General features: G+C 40.7%; 2 protein-coding genes across 38 annotated transcripts in view; one reads left to right on the top strand and one right to left on the bottom strand.

Annotated features, from left to right (window-relative positions):
• B3GALT1 (beta-1,3-galactosyltransferase 1) overlaps positions 1–19,831 on the bottom strand; it is a 206,147-nt gene that overhangs the window by 10,312 nt on the left and 176,004 nt on the right. For 2 of the 36 annotated variants that reach the window (XR_014586241.1, XR_014586242.1), the window contains one exon: positions 919–4,853. The exons of 30 other annotated variants lie outside the window; for them this stretch is intronic. The gene's annotated coding sequence lies outside the window, so the exon portion shown is untranslated. 4 more of the 36 variants (XR_014586243.1, XR_014586244.1, XR_014586245.1 and 1 more) reach the window with 4 other exon arrangements.
• Positions 5,560–19,831, top strand: part of LOC310901875 (uncharacterized protein) — a gene marked incomplete at its 5' end in the record, with an annotated part of 188,503 nt that continues 174,231 nt past the window's right edge. The window contains one exon of one of the 2 annotated variants that reach the window (XM_083842446.1): positions 5,560–5,826. In XM_083842446.1, coding sequence (XP_083698572.1) covers positions 5,560–5,826 — 267 coding nt within the window. The remainder of the gene's footprint in view (positions 5,827–19,831) is intronic. The other variant, XM_083842445.1, reaches the window with a different exon arrangement.

The raw sequence follows: 19,831 nt of genomic DNA, 5'->3' as shown, positions 1-19,831 counted from the left end.
GAGCAAAACATTCACAGTTGGTTTGCTAAACAGAAAAAAATTATCATGTCTTAAAAGTGTTGTAGGAAACAGAAATATTTTTTTAATCCTGTTTGACATGTCTCAACGTTACATTTTCAGTAACCCTATTGCTGTTTCATGGTTCTTATTTTTTGTTAAACATCTCTCTTAACCACAGTCATCATGTGTTTGTGACAGTGTAGTCGCCCACATCTCCAACTGTGGTGTCACACAGCTGACCTCGTGTGCTAGGAGATGAAAGGGCAGGCCCCACTCTGGGGACCAATTGTAGGGTGGGTGGGTTTCTAAATTTTAGCAAACTTGGTTATGCTTGGTCAGATATTAATCTAGATGCTTAACAGCTACATTTTACTGAATTCAAAATCATATTAGGATTTGGGATGTACCAATCTGCAGGCATTAGTAGGCATTTTAGGCAAATATTCTTAGCACTAGCTAAAGGGAGAGAAAAGAAATAAATAACTTGAACTGAAATAACAGAATAATTTTAAAGTCTTCTTTTTTGCTTCTTCTTTTCTTCTTCTTATTCTTTTTTTTTTTTTTTAAGTTGCCCAGGAGATGTCAAGTGTCATGCGCTTTTTTTTCCCATGAATGCTTTTCAGAAACAATTTTAAAAAACACTTTGTGACTTCATGTTGTGATAGGTCATTTGTGATTACATCAATCATGTCCTGTTACAGCAGTAACGTGTAAATTGCATCCCAGTATGGTTATAAACTGATGCAAATAACATATTTCATTTTGGGTTACCATAGCCACAACCATCATTTTCTTTAGCTATTGTGCTGTGCTCTATTGTGAAATCCCACAGCAAGGTTCCTTAGCTCATGTCACCACCAAATCAGTTACAATATTTTTCATCTAATGGAAGTTTAGGATGAAAAATAGGGCTTTGAGTTTGTTTTTTTTTTTCTCTGAAGGGGAAAGCCTTTAGAGAACAGCTTTAACAAAATATCTGTTAGTCATTAAACAATTTTACATAATTCATTACCAAAGTCAGTAGGTTAAATTACATTCAAGTAATGTGTTTGAAATCAAATATACTGCTGTTCACGTCTTAACCGTCTTAAATTTCACTATTTCATTTCCTTAGTTTTCATGGTGATGTCTGTGATGTGGTGGTCTGGGTTATGACACTAAGAACAGATGACAATGGCTGTGATTATACAGGTGCCTACCCTAGCAGTACAGCCATTCTTAATTAATCTTTGTCACAAACAGGAGGAGTAACAATTAGGTGAAAACTGGAACACCTGAAATCACACTTACAAGGTCTGTGGTGATGGTAACTCATTGAACTGGATAATGAGTCTGTTTCTCATAACTCTCGTCCTGCCCGGAGATCATTGGAGGAAAAACACAAATTTCAACTTTTGGATTTACTGGGAAAAGTTCTAAAAGGGTTTTGAACCTGCTCATTCAGGTATCTGCTGTGATGCTTGGGAACTTTGCTTTTTAACGTAATCAAAACTGGGGACAGCTCAGGCTCCAAACATTGGTTATTGCTATATATAAATACGTATTTATAATCTCAGAGCGTAGCTATTATTGATTGACATTTACTGAAGGGATTCTTCCCTATCTCAGTTGTATAGGTACAATGACTATATTTGTTGTAACAAATTGAGAAGAGAGCCAAATCTTGTAATCTGAAGCTATTCCTGGGCTTTTTTTTTAGGAGGACATTGATTTCTGGAGACTATGAACATTATGTCAGTATTTCTCTTGAAGATGTTAAAAGGTGTAACATGAGTGTAAGTATGTCTCTTCCAAGTGATACATAGAGGGCATTTTCCATTTGTACTGAGGCCAGAGTTTTGATGGGCATGTCCAGTCCTCAGTGCAAAGCCTTAGTGGCCAAACTCTGCAAGTGTTAGATTCAAAAATCATATGTTCTTATTCAAGAAAGATGCCTTATAGCAGTTTCATCATCTTGGGATGTCTATGAGATGGTTGCTTCCTTGTTCCAGAAAGGGAGCAAAGTGTATTCCTAAACCCAAAAATACAGTTGCTCAAAATCAGAGGTATTTTTAAAGGCTAAAAAATGGTTTGAATTTACTTAATTTCTCATTTTCTCCACAACAATAAGACTAGAAACTTTTTGCAAAAAGTGAGTTTAGTGATCACAAAATAGCTAGCTACAGCTTTTTATCTGTAAGATGTCCAAGGACACTGTTGGATGTGGTGACACTGTGACTGTGGCCATGTGGGCATTTATTTTCTTTTCTCTAGAAATATTTGTTGTGTCAAGAAGGTCCCAGAGTCTAGCTCTGTCCATTCAGGAACAGGTTGCAGTTTTTTCAAGTTTGCATTACAGTGGTTAATGTGAAGCAGTGCTGTGGAGCACCTTTCACTATGAGTTTTATATACATTAGGCTTGACTGTGTGGAGCCAGGAGTTGGACTCGCTGGTCCTTGTGGATCCCTTCCAACTCGGGAGATTCTGTGATTATATGACTGAAGCTTCTAATTCCCTTGGTGGAGTAGCTGTGATCCATTTAAGGCAAGCACTTTCTTTCAAAATCACACCTGCCAGTCTCTCACAGAACTGTAACATAAACAGTAAATATATAAACTAAGGAGTTTTGTCACCGACCTGGAAAATATGAGGCATACTTCAGCTAGATGACTTATTCTCCAATATGTGAAAAATATTTCCTGGACATACACTTTTTTGGGGAGGTGGTGATTGGTTAGTCATGGCTGAAATTCCCCAATTTTTGGAGCACTTTGTCAGGCACGGCTTTCTGTCCCCGGGGCGCTGCCCTGCTCCCCTCCCACCTGCAGTGCTTAAGGCTGGCAGGGCTGGCTGTGCCTGCTGGACGGACACACGTTACTTGGTAGAGAAGGAACAGGGAAAAGTGGGGTTTGCCTCCTCTTTCGATGGGGGGAATGGCGTTGTGCTGGCTTGGCCGTGAGCGCATGGAGGGGTGCTTTGCTGTGCGCCCACCGCTGGGGCAGGAGCTCTCCAGCCCACTTGGGGCAGCTCAGTCCAGCTGAGGCCAGCACCCACCACTGCTGCCTGTATCTGCCTGCCTCTACAAAGGAGACTGGAAGTATGTTTCTTTTCAGTCATAACTAAATGGCAGATGGGGTTTTGTTAAACTTAAAAAATAAACGCAATAAATGAAAATCTGCTTTTACTCGGGATTGAACTGAGCTGCAAAAGAGTGTTTTTGCCAAACTACTAACATTTGAGAGGAAGGTAGTGTCAGGCTCTTTCAACCAGCACATATGGAGCATTTAACAGACATGACCCCAGTCAATTTGTCAGCATTTAGGTTCCAGAAGCTTACCGCTGAAAGGACCATTATATGACGTTATACTTGCACATTTACAGAACATTCACTCAGCACAAGAGGCTGTCTCTCCTGTGGCACGGATTTAAAAATGGGTTCTTAGCAACTGAAGATTTTTGGGTGAATCAAATGAAGGAGTTGATGCTGAAGTAAATGGGTAAACATATATCCTTGTGAATCCAAAAGAGTAAACTTGTCCTCGCTTGCCCAAGATGTTTCAGAAGATCAGGAAATTGTGTCCCCAAGTGAGAGGAGTTTGACAATACTACTGGGGATCATAAATGAGTTGCTGCCTCCTCAGCTAAACTGCAAACCCATCCTGGGGTATCAGTGATGCTTATAACTTACATAGATGCTTACATAGTCATCCTCTTCCCCCAAAGCGTGTCTTTTTAATTCCATTTGATTCCCATTGTGAAAGTTGCAAACACTGTCCATTAGTCTCAGTGAAAGAAACTTGGGTGTCTCTGGAGAAAGCAGCCAGTCAACAGGTTTTCTGTTTGTGATCAGATCAGAGTTTCACTTGAGGCCTGTGAGAGTTGTTGTAGGCAAAAATTGAGGAAGTTTTCTCACAAACTGTTATTGGGGAACAGTTAATAACTCTGCCTCCCGGCTGGACGGAATGTGGCTGATCACCTGTGGTGTCTAATAAGGCTGCTGGAAGAACTGTATTCTGGTAAAGAGTACATCTGAAATCCTATTTCAACTCACTTTTATCACCTATGTCATTAGAGATGTTATTCATATGTACTTCTGAAGTTTTCACGGGGGAGCATAAATTTCGAATCCCAAAGACCAGCGTGAGTAGTCAGCAATACTAACTCTGGTTTCTTACATCTTCTGTCTGTGAGTCTTCCTAATTAGGGGTATTTGCCAGGACTGGTAACTAGGAAAATAGCCGAGCAGTTTTTCCTATAGTGAGTGCACGTGTATTTGTCTTTCTTTCCCTAAGCATAACAGGGCCCATGTCTGTGGGCTCATTATGCTGCCAGCACACTTTCCCTTCTTTTTTTCCTGTTGTGACTATGGAAGCATAACCATTGCAATTGTGACTTCTCAGGATAATTGGAGACTCTCCAGTTGGCTTCTCCACCTGTAACCACGTGGTCCCTAGTGGGCTGATATAGGTGTAAATGGAGACTCATTGTCTATATTGAAGGATTTCTCAAAACATACGCAAAGCAGCATTATATGAAGGATGGCCTCAAGCATATTCAGAGTTGAAAAGCAGGGAAAGCAGTCTTCTTCCTCACAGCTTGACGCTTACCTAGACTCTACTGTGGCGTGGGTAAAGCCTGTGGTTACAGTGCTGCTCCAGAGATCCCACAGCGGCGTGTGTGCAGCATCGCTCAGGGCCCTGCTGCTGCGCTGTGGTGCGTTGCACTGGTGGTGTCCCTGGCCCAGGGGATGGGTGCCCACCCTCATGCCCATACAGCTCAGCAGACTCAACTCTCTTTCTACCATGTGCTTTTCTCTGGGATGTGTTGGCTTCTGCTTCAGTACAAATGTATCGCACTGCTGATAGAAATCAACTCTGTGAAGCAATAAATAGGAAATATGTTCTGTCACTTTGCCCAAGGGGAATCATATCATACCTTAGTTATCCGCGTATTGAAGGCCAAGCCTTAAGGAGAAAGAAGGTACATGGACGCAGTGTAAAAATATAGATTGCTTCTCTTAGTTCTCCATCTATGAACCTTCAAGAGCTTTACAAACACAAGCTCACTGAGAAGCTGTATACCCCAAGGAGGCAGGTAACACAGTAATAAAATCTGCCAAGCAAGTTTAGGGTCCAAAATCTTGATATACACCTCAGGGTTGTAAGAATTAAATAGAGCTGTTTCACAGAGAGACATTCTTCTGGGAGACTGTTTCTTATAGAAGCAACATAAGATTAAACCCTCCTTTTGTTCATTTTCCAAACTTTCGGGGTTTGGGTCTTTAAGCGGAATCAGAAGAGATTGCTATATAAACAACATGACCTCAGACCTTCTCTGGAGAAAGGTGTTTGTTTCGTATCATCACTAGAAAAAACAGGGATTCTCCTGAGCATGTTTGAACTCTGTGCAGGTCTCCCTCCATGTCCCAAATGCTTCCTCCGCTTTTGGCAGTCTCCTCTCAGTGTTATTTTAATCTGAGATATCTCTTGAACAAAAGAGATTTTAAAGTACTCAGTAATCTGTGGTTTGATTTATTTTCCAGCTATTCTGATATCAAAGGCAGCATGAAGCAAAAATGATATGAAATGCAATAAACAGCTGTCGGGCCAACTGTTGTGGAATCACTTGGGCCATGGGAGAGACGTAGCTTCATGGGTGAGTCCATCAGAAGACACAGCCAGTGATCCTTTGGTGCTTTCTTTCTGTCTAGTGAGCAGAATGGTGCACACCGATGCACTCGTACGGAAAAAGCCAGAAATCACGAGGAGTGATGCAAACATCAGCACCCCTTTGCCCTGCTGCGAGGGAGGAAAGAACTGGTTTCCTGGCACTCTCCCTCAGAGACAGGTAAGGGCTGCAGGAGAGGCAGGGGATGTCTGCCCGACCCGTGCCTGGGTGCACGCTGTGAAGCCCCCCATGCAGTGTGGCTCAAGGTGAGGGAAAGGCAGACAACCTCAGTACACACAACTTCACATTATTCTCTAAAAGCCTTTCTCGCTACTAGTGCAATGAAGAGTAATACCCCACAGCAAAGGCATGTAAATAATTTCTTGATATTTTCTTTTGACTATGTGGTAACAACACACATAGTCAAAGAGCTGCCCAAGACTTTCTAAAGAGAGCTTCAATTTTTTATCATTCTTTCATGCTCTAAGAAAAGCCCTCTTTCTCTGTCATTTTCTTTGAACAAATTAATTTGCCAGCCTGTATAGCTCAGTGTGCACATACTTTGCAGAGATGTTGCCATCTGCCATTTAGTTTCTTTTCTAAGCTGTGATCTTAGACATACATTTCAGGGAAAAGGAAGCCAAGTGGTTGAGTTTATTTTCCCTTTGCGCGAACAACAATGGGAATAATTCCAAAGCCAGGCAGCAAGGCTGCCTTAAATGCCAACTGCAAATCACCTTTTCAATAAGGCATTAATTCATTCTATGAAAAATACACATGAATTTGGGAAAATAATTCCATTCCTGTTCTTCCCCCTGTGCGCTGGCTGGATCAAATAAAGGTCAAATAGCTTTCCAAAATGATCTGCTTTCAAATTTCTTATTTCTTTAACTTTTCCTAACCCCTATTCCTGATCATCTTCCCTCTGTCTCTACCCCTTGCCACACCTACCTCCTGCAGAAAAGGTGTTTTATTTGTTCGTTCACATATGACAATATAAAGTTCATACGCTCCCTTTTATTTTTGGTCAGTTTAAAGATTGGCCACACAAATTTGCTGATGGAAGAGCTGCGGAGCAGCTGAAGGGGTCAGAGGAAGGTGCTGTGGGGTGCGTGGCAGGGCCAGGCTGCCCACCCTTGGGTCGTGGGGCAGCCCACGCTGCCCATGGGGACATCCTGCACCTTGGCTGGGCCATGGCCCTCCGGTAGCCAAGCCATGGCACTCCAGTGGCCAGGCCATGGCCCTTGAACAGCCAGGCCATGGCCCTCTAGCAGCTGGGCCACAGCCCTCCGGCAGCCAGGCCATGGCCTTCTCGCAGCCTGGCCACAGCCCTCCAGGGGACAGGCATCTCTTGGTGATGGGGAAAAGTGACAGTCCTCATGTGTGGGCAGGGGCAGTGAGGAGGAAGGGTCGCTTTGCCTCTCCTCAGCTGCATGTGGCTCCTCTTTGGAGAAGTGTGCTTCAGTGCCTGAGTGCTGCATTAGAGCAAGCTGGGAGATGGTTCTTTGTGCCTGCACCTGGGAAATTAGAGCCACGGTTTGTGTGTGTAAGCCATCACCACCACAGAAATATCCACGTGTTAACAGTCAATGATTATTTTTAGTCAGATCCATTCCCCAGTCAGATTTGCCTCCCAGCCATGCAAAAGTCTGGATCAACATAGCTAAGGGACATCAGGGGCCTGAAGCAAGAGGCTGGGGCAAAGCAGGGCAGACCCCTTTTCATGGCCTCACTCCTGCCTTAAATGACTGTGAGAGGGCTGAGGGCTCCCCTTTTTGTACCTGAGACTATAGCAGCGTCCCCAAGGTTTCCTTCCACCAGAATAAGACCATACAAATAGATCCTCTGTTCTTGCATCAGCTGAAAACAAGTAATGTAACAAAAAGCCTTTGCTTGCCTATTAAATATTTAGGTCGAACTTTCAGTGATGGCTGGGATGTTTTGGAAATCAATTCAAGTATTTGAGAATTAAGAAACAAAACAAAACAAAACACACTTATCCTTTTTTTGATTTTTTTAAAAATTTGTTTTCACAATATCTAATGATTCTTTGTATCCCTTGACTCTCCTGAGATCACTTCAGAACTTAAACTGGAAACATAATTGGATTTTAAAAGGAAACTTGTTCATGCATATAGCAGTTTTAAAGGGCATGAATAGTACAGTGTTTGAGAATGTGCCGCTACTTGAAAGATCAATGTGATATTCTGATTTTGTTGTAAAATGGAAACATGGTGAGGGGCTGTCACAAGCTTCTGAATCAGCCAGATTCTTTTTAGAAGCAGAAGACAGCTCTTGGCTCAGGTAGGCAATTCTCCCACACGTGCCTTTGCCAAAACAGAATGTGTATGTCAGGGCTTTTTTGCTGTTGTTTTTTCCTCCAGATGGTGTAACGAGGGATAGACTGCTTGTCACTTGCCAAGGGTTATATAATGTCGTGGCAAACTGAAATCCCAAAGCACAGTTTTGAAGATAGCATATCCATATCAATCACTCTCATCAGGTCCTTGCACTTCTCGCTTGTAGGGTCAAGCCTCTGTCATCAGGCCAACTGTATTAACAAGTTCCATCCAAATGTTTTGAGAGTGATGAAATTCGGTATGTTTTCACTCCAAACATTGGTCAAAGTGTCCACCATTAGGATGGTAAGAGCCAATATGCAGCTGATCCTTTTTAGTTCTGTACCTCAAAGCTAAGTCACTACATTCCTCAGGTTGGCTTTGGTTTTGCTTTGGATCTGCCTGTGATTTTTCTCTAGTGTACAATTTACTTCCATGGTTGCAATTAAATCATTTATTACCTTTTGAAAAATATTTTGGCTTTGAGATTTCCCAGGAAACTTTAAAAAATAACTTCTTGCATCTAAATGAAGGTATATAATAAATAGTGATAAAAGTGAGGTAAGGTAGATCACCAAATTTTCTAATTAGAGTGGGTAGTTTTTCTCTGGATTCTTATCTGAGTCTTCTTCCTGTTGACACTTGTCTTCAAACTAAACCTGGTATATACTGCACCTTCTCTAGGAACAAAATGGCAGAATGATTCACCTTCTCATTCTCAGGATTTTGAGAATGATTAAATACATTAGGGAAAAAGTTACCCCCTGGGAGTGGCGTGTATACACAATGTATTCACTGTAATCTAGAAAGCTTCCAATATGAAGAGGTTCGGAGATAAAAAAAAATGTTGGCGCAAGTCAATCATCTCACTCATCTTCCAGCTTTAACTTGTTCAACATAAACACATTTTGTTGCAGGGACTAGCCAGACAAAATGGTGGTGACTTGAAATTAGTGTACTGAATTTATGACAATAAAAGCAATTTCACTATGGTGATACAGTGTCTTTTTAATAAACTACTACAAATGTCCTTGCCATGTAGAAGGACAGAGCAGGATATTCAATATCATATAATATTTTTTAGATGTTTCAAAATGACAGTTTGTACGAAAAACACATGTAAGAATATTACTTTGCCATGAGCTACAAAAAATGGCAAACATCCTCCAAAACAACAAGAACTGTTTTTTAGAGTAATCTGACAAGCTAAATGACAGTAGGCTTACTAATTTAGGATGTCTGGAAGGAGAAGAGATGAGATTTCCAACATCTTAGTGATATGAGAACAGACAAAATATACAGACTTTTTTTTTAGGTTCCCTATATGCTGTTTTAGGACCACCAAAAGGATTTTCTGCCTCAGACAACACCAAATTATTATCTTGGCTGGCGGGAAACAACCTGTAAATTATGGTTGTATCTGACACACATGGAAGAAAAGCCATCAGATTGTATCATATGTGAAAAATGATTTCTCAGTTGCCTTGGTCAAGTAACTAAAAGTTTAGACATATCATCTTTTAATTTGAGGAATGATGAAACCAGCAGTGACAGGAACAAAACTGCAAGTTTCTAAAAGTAGATATATTGAATTGAGAGGTAGGTCATTTGCCAGCCACCCCTGTAGATAAAATAAAAAGGAAGACAAAAAAGTTTGCTTTGGATCACAAAGCCAGAGACTGCAGCACAAGATTTTGTATTCTAAGACATCTACCCTCTGCCTGTACACCTCTGGAGACACCAAAGAAAGTCTTAAAATTTCAGCACACTCCAGCAGTTCAAGTTCTGGAGGGAGAGAGAGACTGCAGAGAGTTGTCTTTATACAGCTGACATCTGCAGCCTCGAACACCATTCATAAAGTAGGCCTCTATCACAGAACAGTGCCCCCAGGCATCTGCTGTTTAATAACTGCCCTTCAGAGGGAATGGGCAATCTTCCATAAGGATGGATTATGCATTTTACAGTCCTCATAGGAAACCACTCCAAAAAATAGGTACTAGAACAATTAAATCATCTCCGCTGGTGTCATCACCACTGGGTAAAACTATCAAACACGTTCTCTCTCATCCTGAACCTTTCATTCTTTGCCAAATGATGAGGCAGCTTTGGTGGGAGGGGAGGACGTTGCTTCCTCTGCTCCCTGGGTGAGGTTTGCTGGTGAGGACACCCTCACGCAGACTTAGGCGGCGGGGCTGGCTGTGTGCAGCTGCAGCATGAGGTCAGAGATGAGACCTGGATGTAGCAAAGCCATCTCTGCACTCCCTTCCTCTCATCTCCCTCCCACAGGCTGTATCTCACCAAGCCAAAATGTGCCAGCGCCACAGGAGCAATGTGACGGGGGACAGGGTCTCTGCTAGTCCTTCCCACCCGAGAAATCCCACTGCACCCAGGGGGAAATGGAGGTGTGGATGGGGGGGCGTTCAGAGAGCCGAGCACCAATCTTTAAGTCTCTGAAAACCTGTGCGCAGAAGTGAAGTTACTTTATCAGTACTTTTCAGAAGTTGTTTAGCTGTAACTTTTTCTGATACATGCAGAAAAGTAATATAGCAAGGCATTTCAATTCTGCCTTTCTTTTCCATTTGGCAGTTGATCTCGAGTGCCTGCATAGCCTATTAAATTCATTTTGTTATAGCTTTACTATTGACATTTGAGATTAAATGCCAGGGAATGAAAGAAAAAAAAATTAGCACTATGACTTTGTGTTTCAATACAACTTTGTCAAGACCACAAGACTGTAACAACCTGCTGTAGTTTGTTATTTCAATCATTTCTTTCTTCCTAGGAAAAATACTTTTGATTAGCACATCTACTATCCCTTTATTACACGTTTTATACAAAATTTGGCCATCTAAATGCAACTGAATTTAATGGGAGTGTGATTGCCTGGCGGTGTCTCGTTTCCAATTGCAGTGCTTGCATATCCCCTCTCATCCAACAAGCTATGAAGCAGGATACCCGTTCCATGGAAGCAGTGGTGAATGCTGGTGCCACCACACTGCCCAGCTTGGCTCCAAAGTGCAATGCAGTGGAGAAGAGAGTAAGCACGTTAAGGATAACCGTGTTGAGTTCCCCTCCATCTTTAATTGCAATGGCTGGTCAGTGTAGCAGTTTTAGCACAACAATTGTGACCAGGTTTCAGAAGTCAATAATGACTTTAGCTGCTACAGGTTTAGGGTAGCAGCAACGTGAACACAGGTAGTGTTATGTTTTGGCATGCTTCCATGAAGCCAAATGTTCCTGTCCTGTGTCTCACTTCTAGAAGTGATAGAGCACACATACGTGCAGTTAAACTTTTTCAGGGGGTTTCACAGTCTGGGAAAATCCTAAACTTTCAAGGGCAATGAATGGTACAAGAGATGCTCAGTGAGGTGTTTATATTAATTGTGACTGCATGCAGCCTAATAATACACTTTCTGCGCTCCTGCCTGATGGACGCTTTTTCTTGATGTCCAGTGGATATTAAGTAATTTAATGATCTGATGAGCAAGAGCAAGGTGATTGCAGAAGTACTTTCAGCCAGCTAACACTGGGTATGCAGCTTATTTGCTGCTCTGCATTCTGTCAGGCATCACATCTGGGAGGAGTTCTTAGATTTACAATAGACGCCTGGTAATATCACCTGGAGTTTTCTTCATCTGCCCTTAACAGATGCATCTTGAATTGAGTGTTATAGCACAGACTTTGCCCAAACAATGCAGCTGTTTGTATCTTGGTGCACAGGAAAAGACCTTCAGGGAACAAAACTAGCCCAGGTATCTCATTGCTGAGATCCGCTAGATGGACTCGGAGTTTGCACGCAGCTTAGAGTGCAGTGCTTACTCAGAGGCTAATGAAAGGGTTTTTGGCGAGGACCGTGGCTGTCTTTCTTCTTGATTTTGTGAGATTTTTTTGATTGCAGTCTGTCTGGACCTCGCTGTGTAAATAGCATTTACGCAACCAATGTTGTCAGAGGTTAGCTGAGGAGAGATTCTTCCTTTCTGCTGCTGGTTCTTCTCTCAGCTCTAAGATCATGTGCACATATGGATACAGTTCCAAGATACAGCCTTGACGTTTAAAGATATAAATGAGTTGCGTCTCAAACTTCTTGTGCTGCTGGCATGCTATCATCTCTGTTTTCTCTCTACTGGGATGAGTCTTTGGATGTTTGCAAGCTCTGGGTTGCTTAGTGTCCTCCTTAAGGGCACACAGAATAGTATTAAATACTTCTGAATTGTCTGCACAGTAAGTTTCTAGTATGTTTTCAGGCCTGCTATGATATTAGTTATTTTTGTCAGCATGTGTTTTGAATTGAGCCTGGTCTGGTATGTTAGATATAGTCCTAAGAAATACAGCTTTTTACTACGGCCCCTGTGTTGCCTCATGGAAGGCTAGTTAACCACTGGACATCTGCAGCTCCCTACCAGCAGTGACTGCGAGGCCACAGACTCCAAATGTGAGAAGTGCAGCCTGTCTTCTCTGGAAAGGCTAATTTACCAAAGTCCTTTGAAAGTCCTGTCGATGCCTGGTTTTCTGCCTCCTGTGCCTATAATTGGCCTGGGCAGTGCATGCCTGTTTGTATCCCACAACACACAATGCTTTATTTCTCTGGTAAAAGTTATGCTGTTTAACTGATAAATGGTTCGATACTGACAGACTAGATTTAGCAGTGGCAGCTCTTGGATTTTAAGAAGACGCAGAACACTGACTTTGTGAATGTAGCATCTGGCTATTCCAATTTTAACATATGATCCATTTAAAGAGCCACTCAGGCTTCTGGGATTTCAAATATCAGATGGGAATTTTATATTCCTTGTATATGGTATCGTATCTTGTAAATATTAAAATAAGCAGTGGCTAAGTCAAAGAGGACCCGCACTTTTCAACTCACCATTGACTATACATTCTTTTACATTACTACCTAATGGTCATTGTCACCTCTGTCCCATCACCATGTCCAGCATGTCTGCCTGTTGCTGCTATAAAATATTTTTTTAGAAGCAAGATGCTGTCTTCTTAATTTATTGGCACTATGGTAGCAGCTAAACTTTACAACAAATGGTAGCAAGGAACTGGACTGCACCTAGGTCAAGATTCTCATGTCCTCAGGCATTTTAATATGAACACCATTATTTTCAAAGTAAATAAGACCTTTAGAGTCCTTACTCTGCACTAGAAAAAGATCGATGTTAAAATTAAGCAGACCTCAAACCACAAACAAAATTGTAGAAATCCTGATGGTGGACTTCTGATGCTCCTGCATACAAGTCCACTCTGTTTTGTGCTTTGCTATCTGTCGTGATTTACTTGCAGCACATAAATGAGAGAAAGTAGTCAAAACAAAGTCACAATCAAATTCTCCCAAATGTCAATTAAGCTAGAGCAGCCACTGCACATACAGCTTTGTATCCTTTGTATCAACTGCTACATCTAGTCTGCACTGGGAAGGAAAATAGTCTGTTTCTGATGAAATGACTCTATAAGATGGATGGTGTTAGTAATGGAGATGTTGAGGCAGATGTAAAAGTAGATGTCTAGAGTCTAATATAACTCATTAGATAGTTGTAATAGCTGTTGATCAGTGCAACTTTCATTTGGGGGGGGGCTTTAGCTAAAAATCTGCATCTGATTTAATGAGGATATTGTTTAAAGTGATGGAAAAAATAATGATTGGAATTTAGAAAGGAATGGAACCCCAGCAGCCATGTAAATTCAGATCTGAATATCTTTAGATGTGAAAGTTTTTTTTTTTTTTTAAATTACATTTTTAAGGTTTGAAATACTTAAATATATCTTATTTTTGATTTCTGCGTGTGACTAGGAATGTAAGCACTGAATATCTGGAGAAAGAGTGTCTGTTCACTTGAGATTTACAGCTCACTATTGCAGTCTCAGAAATTAAAATGCTCATCTGAACTCTAAACCTTTAAATATTTGCTTTTGTTTTCTAATAGATGGGGACATTCCTTTGAAAATACCAAATCACACAAGCTGCCTAACTAGACCTGAATTGCCTGTATAATGAACAGTAATCTAGGAGAACTGTCTGACTGTAATCCCTGTTTCTCATGATAAATATTCCGTATAGTCATTAAGTTATTGTAGTATGATACAGTTAAGCAATTAAAAATAAAACCCTTGTTATCTGACATTTTCAAATTGTGGTTTTGATGGACAATATGAAAACAGGAATAGTGAAAGAAATTTTATATTCCTCCCATTTCACTGACCTTCATCTTTATTTCTAAGTCTTCTGCTCAAATGTCAAAAGATCTAATGTAATAAAGGATGACAGGAAGCACATCTGACAAAACTCTCTCTTAAGTCTTGTTGAATAAAACATTCACTGCAAATGCTTCTTAGTGCCAGCAGGTTAGCATTAAAAGTGTAATGATTTTAAAGCAAGCCTAAACACCTCTCAGACAAATGACAGCTCTAGATTTTAAAATTAAGATCTGAGATAAAGTTACAGCTGAAGTTATCAAAAGAAATGTACCCAGCAGTTGTCTAATGCACACTCTCATGACAATGCTATTTGTCTATCAGAAAATCACCCGCGTCGGTGATCTAACACTGATGATGCTGGCACACACTGTGTAAAGCTGAAGGTCTGATCATATTGTCAGTCACATCGCCGGGGTTCCTGCCCTTCCATTTTATACAAAACGTTCTCTTTCCAAATTTCTCTAGCACTGTTGGAGGGACTGTCTTTTCTGAACTTGGAACAAACAGTTGCTTCCAATCACTTGAAAAAAAAAAAAAAGCAAAACAGAAGAAAACAGCCCATAAAATCTACTTTATTTTGCTTGTTTGTTTTCAGTTATAACCATGCTAAGTATTGAAAATAATGAAGTCTTATATTTTAGCAAAGCTGTTCTGGACAATGTTCTCAAAACCACACATACACATCGAAGCCTAATGGAAGAACATAAATTGCAGGCAGTTATTTGGAAATATCAGTGCTCGCTTCCTCTGTGAGGTGTGGGTACCAGGTTTGTAAAACTGTGGACTCAGTACAAGTGGAAGCTGACCTCAGTTGTGAGCTAGTCAGCGCATTTATACTTGTGTGTGCACGTGCACATAGGATACAAAGTCCTTTGCACAACTTTTCTAGCATTCTCCAGCCTCCCAAAAGCCGCAACACCAGGGCACATTGTCTCCTTCAGCCTCTGGTGTTACGGCTACAGAATCCTTTGTCTGTGTTTTATGTAATATGTTAGATTGCTTTAGATTGCTGTGAATATTTTTCCAAACTGAATGGAGGAATACAGATTTTTTTATGCTATCTCCAAGCACTTACAATGCAGGACTGTGATACAGGCTCCTTGCCATTGTTTGTTGCTCAGGCAGCATTCTCAAACAAGGAGGATCAGGGTCACTGGGATGAGAATGAAGGTTTCTGCGTCACCTTGCTTGCTTCAGGTTTCTCTTGGAAAAGTTGTCTTTCAGGGTATTATTTTTCCTCCAGTTTTCTAAAAGGCATATCAATTAAACTTGGAAATTTGAATGTAGACTTCAAATATCTATGTTTAAAAATGTTAAGTCAAATTCAGTTGAGCAACTCTGACCCAAAGTGTTTTTTGTTTGATGATATCAAAGGTTCAAAATAAAATAAGCAGAACATTGCTTAAGTTGATAGATTTAGATTTAGAATTCTTTTAAAACTTCAAAAGAAAATGTGTCATTTTACTCTTAAAAGCTCTGGTGTCAGGTAATTATCTTAAAGTTGGGCTATTTCTTATTCAAAGACATTTCTGGTCTCATTATCCTTATGCAGACACAACTCCCATTGGAATCATTCTGAACTCTACTTCTGTGACTAGTGGGGGTTTGAAAGAGATGCTGAGATTTCCAGGAAGCTCATTGTTCCATTTCTTATGCTTTGCTCTGTCTTCCATTCCACTCCTCCTTTATTGTGGCAGACCTACTGCCCAGCTTTCTTTTGTTCCTAAAATCTATTCGTTCTTTTTAAGAGAACAAAACTAGAGGGGGGAAAAATCTCCGTATCAAAGGCAGTGAATATTTGTGACTCAGGGAAGGCTTCCTTTAAAAAGTTCCTTGAAAAAACTGCAATAAAATAAAACTGAAAATATATTTTGGGTGGCTTGCGGTGTACAAATCTCTGCATTTTGACCCAATCTGTTTCAAGTAAGTCTGTTAACAAGAATGTAATTCGTTTGATATTTACGTTGGTATAAGACAGCAGGGAAGTTAACTAGATGCTGAGTCTATTCAAATTATAATTTCTCCTCGCAGTAGATCATACAGCGAAATCATTTTTCCAGAGATTTCTCTCCCTGCCTCCTACCAACCCACTGTTTCTTGCCACTGTCATCATCAGAAACTTCTTACAGACCACAGTTTACCAAATAAACCAGACATTAGCCATTAAATAGATGCAAAACCACTACAAGAAGTGCTTCCTATCATGAAGAATCCCTGGCTCATATACACATGATTTCCATGGTGAAATACACTTCATCCAGTACATTAGAGGTCCCTGTGACAACTCTTTAGAGAAAATGAAAGAACCCTTTTCACAGAGTTAATTTGTTCAATTATGTGAGAAAAGACAAGACTGAATAGTTATTAGAATATAGATTAATCTCTAACCTCGTCCTTCCATGGAAGATGAGCCTAGAAAACCAATTTCTCAGCATTCTTAGATACAAATCATGTACTCAATAGATACATTTAAAAAATTTTTCAAGGCATGTTGCAGTTTTCTCCGTTAGACACCTTCAGTGTTGCAAAGACAATAATTAATTGCTTATCTGTTGAGCTTATCCCACAGGAGCTAATCATCTTCCTTTTTGCTGACATTCCCTTCTTCTCCAAAGGTGCTTTTTTCTTTCAAAATTTTTAAGTGATTACCATAATTAATTTAAAGATAGAGATTTGTTTGCAAGCTGTCCTTAGCCTGAAGTCTGTGGTTTCTTTTTCAGGCCTTGCTGGTGTTGCATACCTAAAACCATGTCTGTTTTATTGTCTGCTATTTAATACCCTCTCACAAATGTGTTACCTCTCCCTACAAACAGAAGCTTACTTAGAAAGTTCATTAACTAGTTCTCATTATCCTTCCTACCTTAAATATTTTTATCCCCATTTCTTGTGTTATGTAACTTGCTTTGCTTTGCACTGCAGGTTGGTTTTGTTTGTTTGTTTTCATTAGTCTAAGCTTTCCAGTTCAGGGATATAACCTGATTTAATAGGATCTCATTTTATGCAGTACTGACAGGATATAAAAAACAGAAATAATTGTCCATGAATGCTTATTAGTGCAAGTATATCTTGACTGGTTATTTAGAGCATTTTATTTCAAATTTCTCATTTTGATCCAAAATTTCTCTCCATATTAGACACTTACTTATTCAGCTTGTGAAGTGAAGCACTGAAAGTTTTGACGCTGCCAGTGGGTCAAGGAGAGATGCGTCACCAGCTAAAAGCCAGACTGATCATTTTTAGTTGCTACTGGCTACTAATTTGATGAACCTCACGTAGGAAAGAAGTAATAGGACATTTGTTTAATGTCGCCTAGCTTGCAGATGTCCTCTCCATGTATGAACAGAGAACTGACATTTCTGTTGTCAAGCTTAAGCTTAGAATCTCAAATTTGTGGTAGTTTGATACAAATGATTGTGTGAACTTTACGAAGATGATGAAAGAGAAAAAAAGTTCTACCCTTCACCAGAACATTAATGACAGACCAGATGACACGTCTTTCATAGAAAAAATAAGATTAAGCACTTTGAAAGCCAAGGCATTTCAATAGAAGTGAAATTGAGCTTTTCAGAACAGACTATCCAATCACCTCACATAGCAAGCAAATCACTCTGCTGAGTGATTTTATAATGCGGAATGTTTTTGGAGTGCTATTGCAAACTTTGTGTCATCCTCAAGTACAAACCACCATACACTTGCTATAGAAATGACCCTATTAGGGACAGCTGTACAACATAGACTGTCAAATAAAGCAGTACAAATTCTGTGCAGTAGCTGTGCTTTTTAAACCTTTCAATTTCATGAAATATACTTCTCTAATGATGCTCATGTTGTTATTCCAATAATAGATTACATCCAATCACTTGAGGATTTTAAAGCTAGTCTAGAAAAGCATCGGGAATTGTAATTTATCATGCATTTGCAGTCAGCTGTACTAAGTGAGCTGACAGGCTTTCCCTCCTTCTACAGTCTTTTGGGTCACTTTTACCATTTAGCCACAAACTTGGAAAGAGAGATGCCAGGCAGTTCTGTGCTCTTCTCACAAGCGTGCCGGTGATGATTGCACTCTCTGACAGTAGCTACTGTCCTCCAGTTCAGGGACAGGCAGTTTTGAAGGGTGGGGAGAAAGGAGGCTATGGGTATGTTGTTAATTGTTTTTACTTTAGAGCTTGTTAGTAAGAAAGTGTCATTGCTTGTCAGAAAACATAGCTATGTCTTTTTTTTGAGGGGTGGTGATAGTGAGAGGGGGAGTATTGGGCGGTGAAGGTTGCAATCCTTGGAGAGTTATAGAAGCTTTAGGGTAATGTGTGTCATTTTTTGAGGGTATATTCCTCAAAGAAACCTGGGCTTCCTCTGATTCCTCCTCATGGCCAGCCACAGCCATGTGGCTCTAACGCACAGTGTGTACAGGGAAAGCTTATGTCTGCCAGCAAAAGGCTCTTTTGCCTTCACCAGCTGAGGCTGTGCCTGTCAGTTGACTCACCCTTACTGTGACCCGCTTTATTCCTCTGATTCTGTGTGAGGAAAATGGGCCTAAATTCTTCCAGTATTATCTAAAGCATTTTGAATGATTGTTTCCCATTATTATTGGAGCCTTACTTATCAGCTCTTCATAATCCTCTACAAACATGGTTTAATAGAAAGCATAGGGAAGAGAACAAAGCAATCTAAATCTCCGTGTGGCTTTGCATCAGTGTGTAGTATAGGCAAAGGACAAATCCCCCAAAGCTGCGGATGCCCAGTCGCAGGGCTGACGTGCCGTGAGGACAGCACCATGCTTTCTCAGGGCTGGGCGACCAGGGGGTGAAGTGGATGCAGGCACAGGCATGCCCTCAGGGCGTGGGCTGGGGCCTTGCTGCCGGTAGGGTCTGGAGGTCGATGGCAGGCCTACCAGCTGCAGCAGCGAGCGGCTGACTGAGGTGGTTTGGCACACAGCAGCCATTTGTTGCACTGGCAGAGACCCCGGACATTGTGGCCTTGCCTGCGTGCTTGAGTGAAGCAGTTTTAAAATGATCTTTATTTGCTACTGCAAACGGACAGAGGGGGTAATTGCCTTTGAACGTGATTCTCACTCCCAGGGCTGCCGAAGCAGTGGGACGGGAAGGGGAGTGAGGATGTGAAAATTCAAGCTCTAAAGATTCCCTGCAGAGCCTGAAGCAGTTTTATCCTTTCACTGGAGCTGGAGCAAGCTTTATTTTCAGTCATTATTTAGTGTCCTAGCATTTGCTTTGAAACACTGCTTTGTGGGTAGGTTATATAGCATGGCTCTGTATGTTCTCTCTCCATAAGAAATGTTTCCAAAAAAGGCCCTTAAATTTCCCTTTACATCACTTGATTTAAATTAAACAGTGGAACCACGACATGCCGTAACCATCCTCTAACCTAAAGCACAGCAGTATGGTAGTTTATTATTATTTTTCATTAACTTGATAGTTTGCAGTACCAAATGGAAATGTTTACAAATGAGACACAGTAAAGCAGAACGCAGTTATAAGCAATGTACTTTTACTGCTCCTTTGAACAAATTTATCTTTATGCTCTAATACAATAGGATCAGCCTTGACCTCTCACTTCAAAATGTTGTCATTGTATCATAAATAGTGAATATAATGTTCTATATACATGCCATAACTGCAGTTAGACTTGTT

This window comes from Anser anser, assembly GCF_964211835.1.
Source record: "Anser anser genome assembly, chromosome: 6".
NCBI lineage: Eukaryota > Metazoa > Chordata > Aves > Anseriformes > Anatidae > Anser > Anser anser.
Note: the sequence above shows the minus strand (reverse complement) of the source record. Positions and strands in the feature narration are given on the sequence as shown.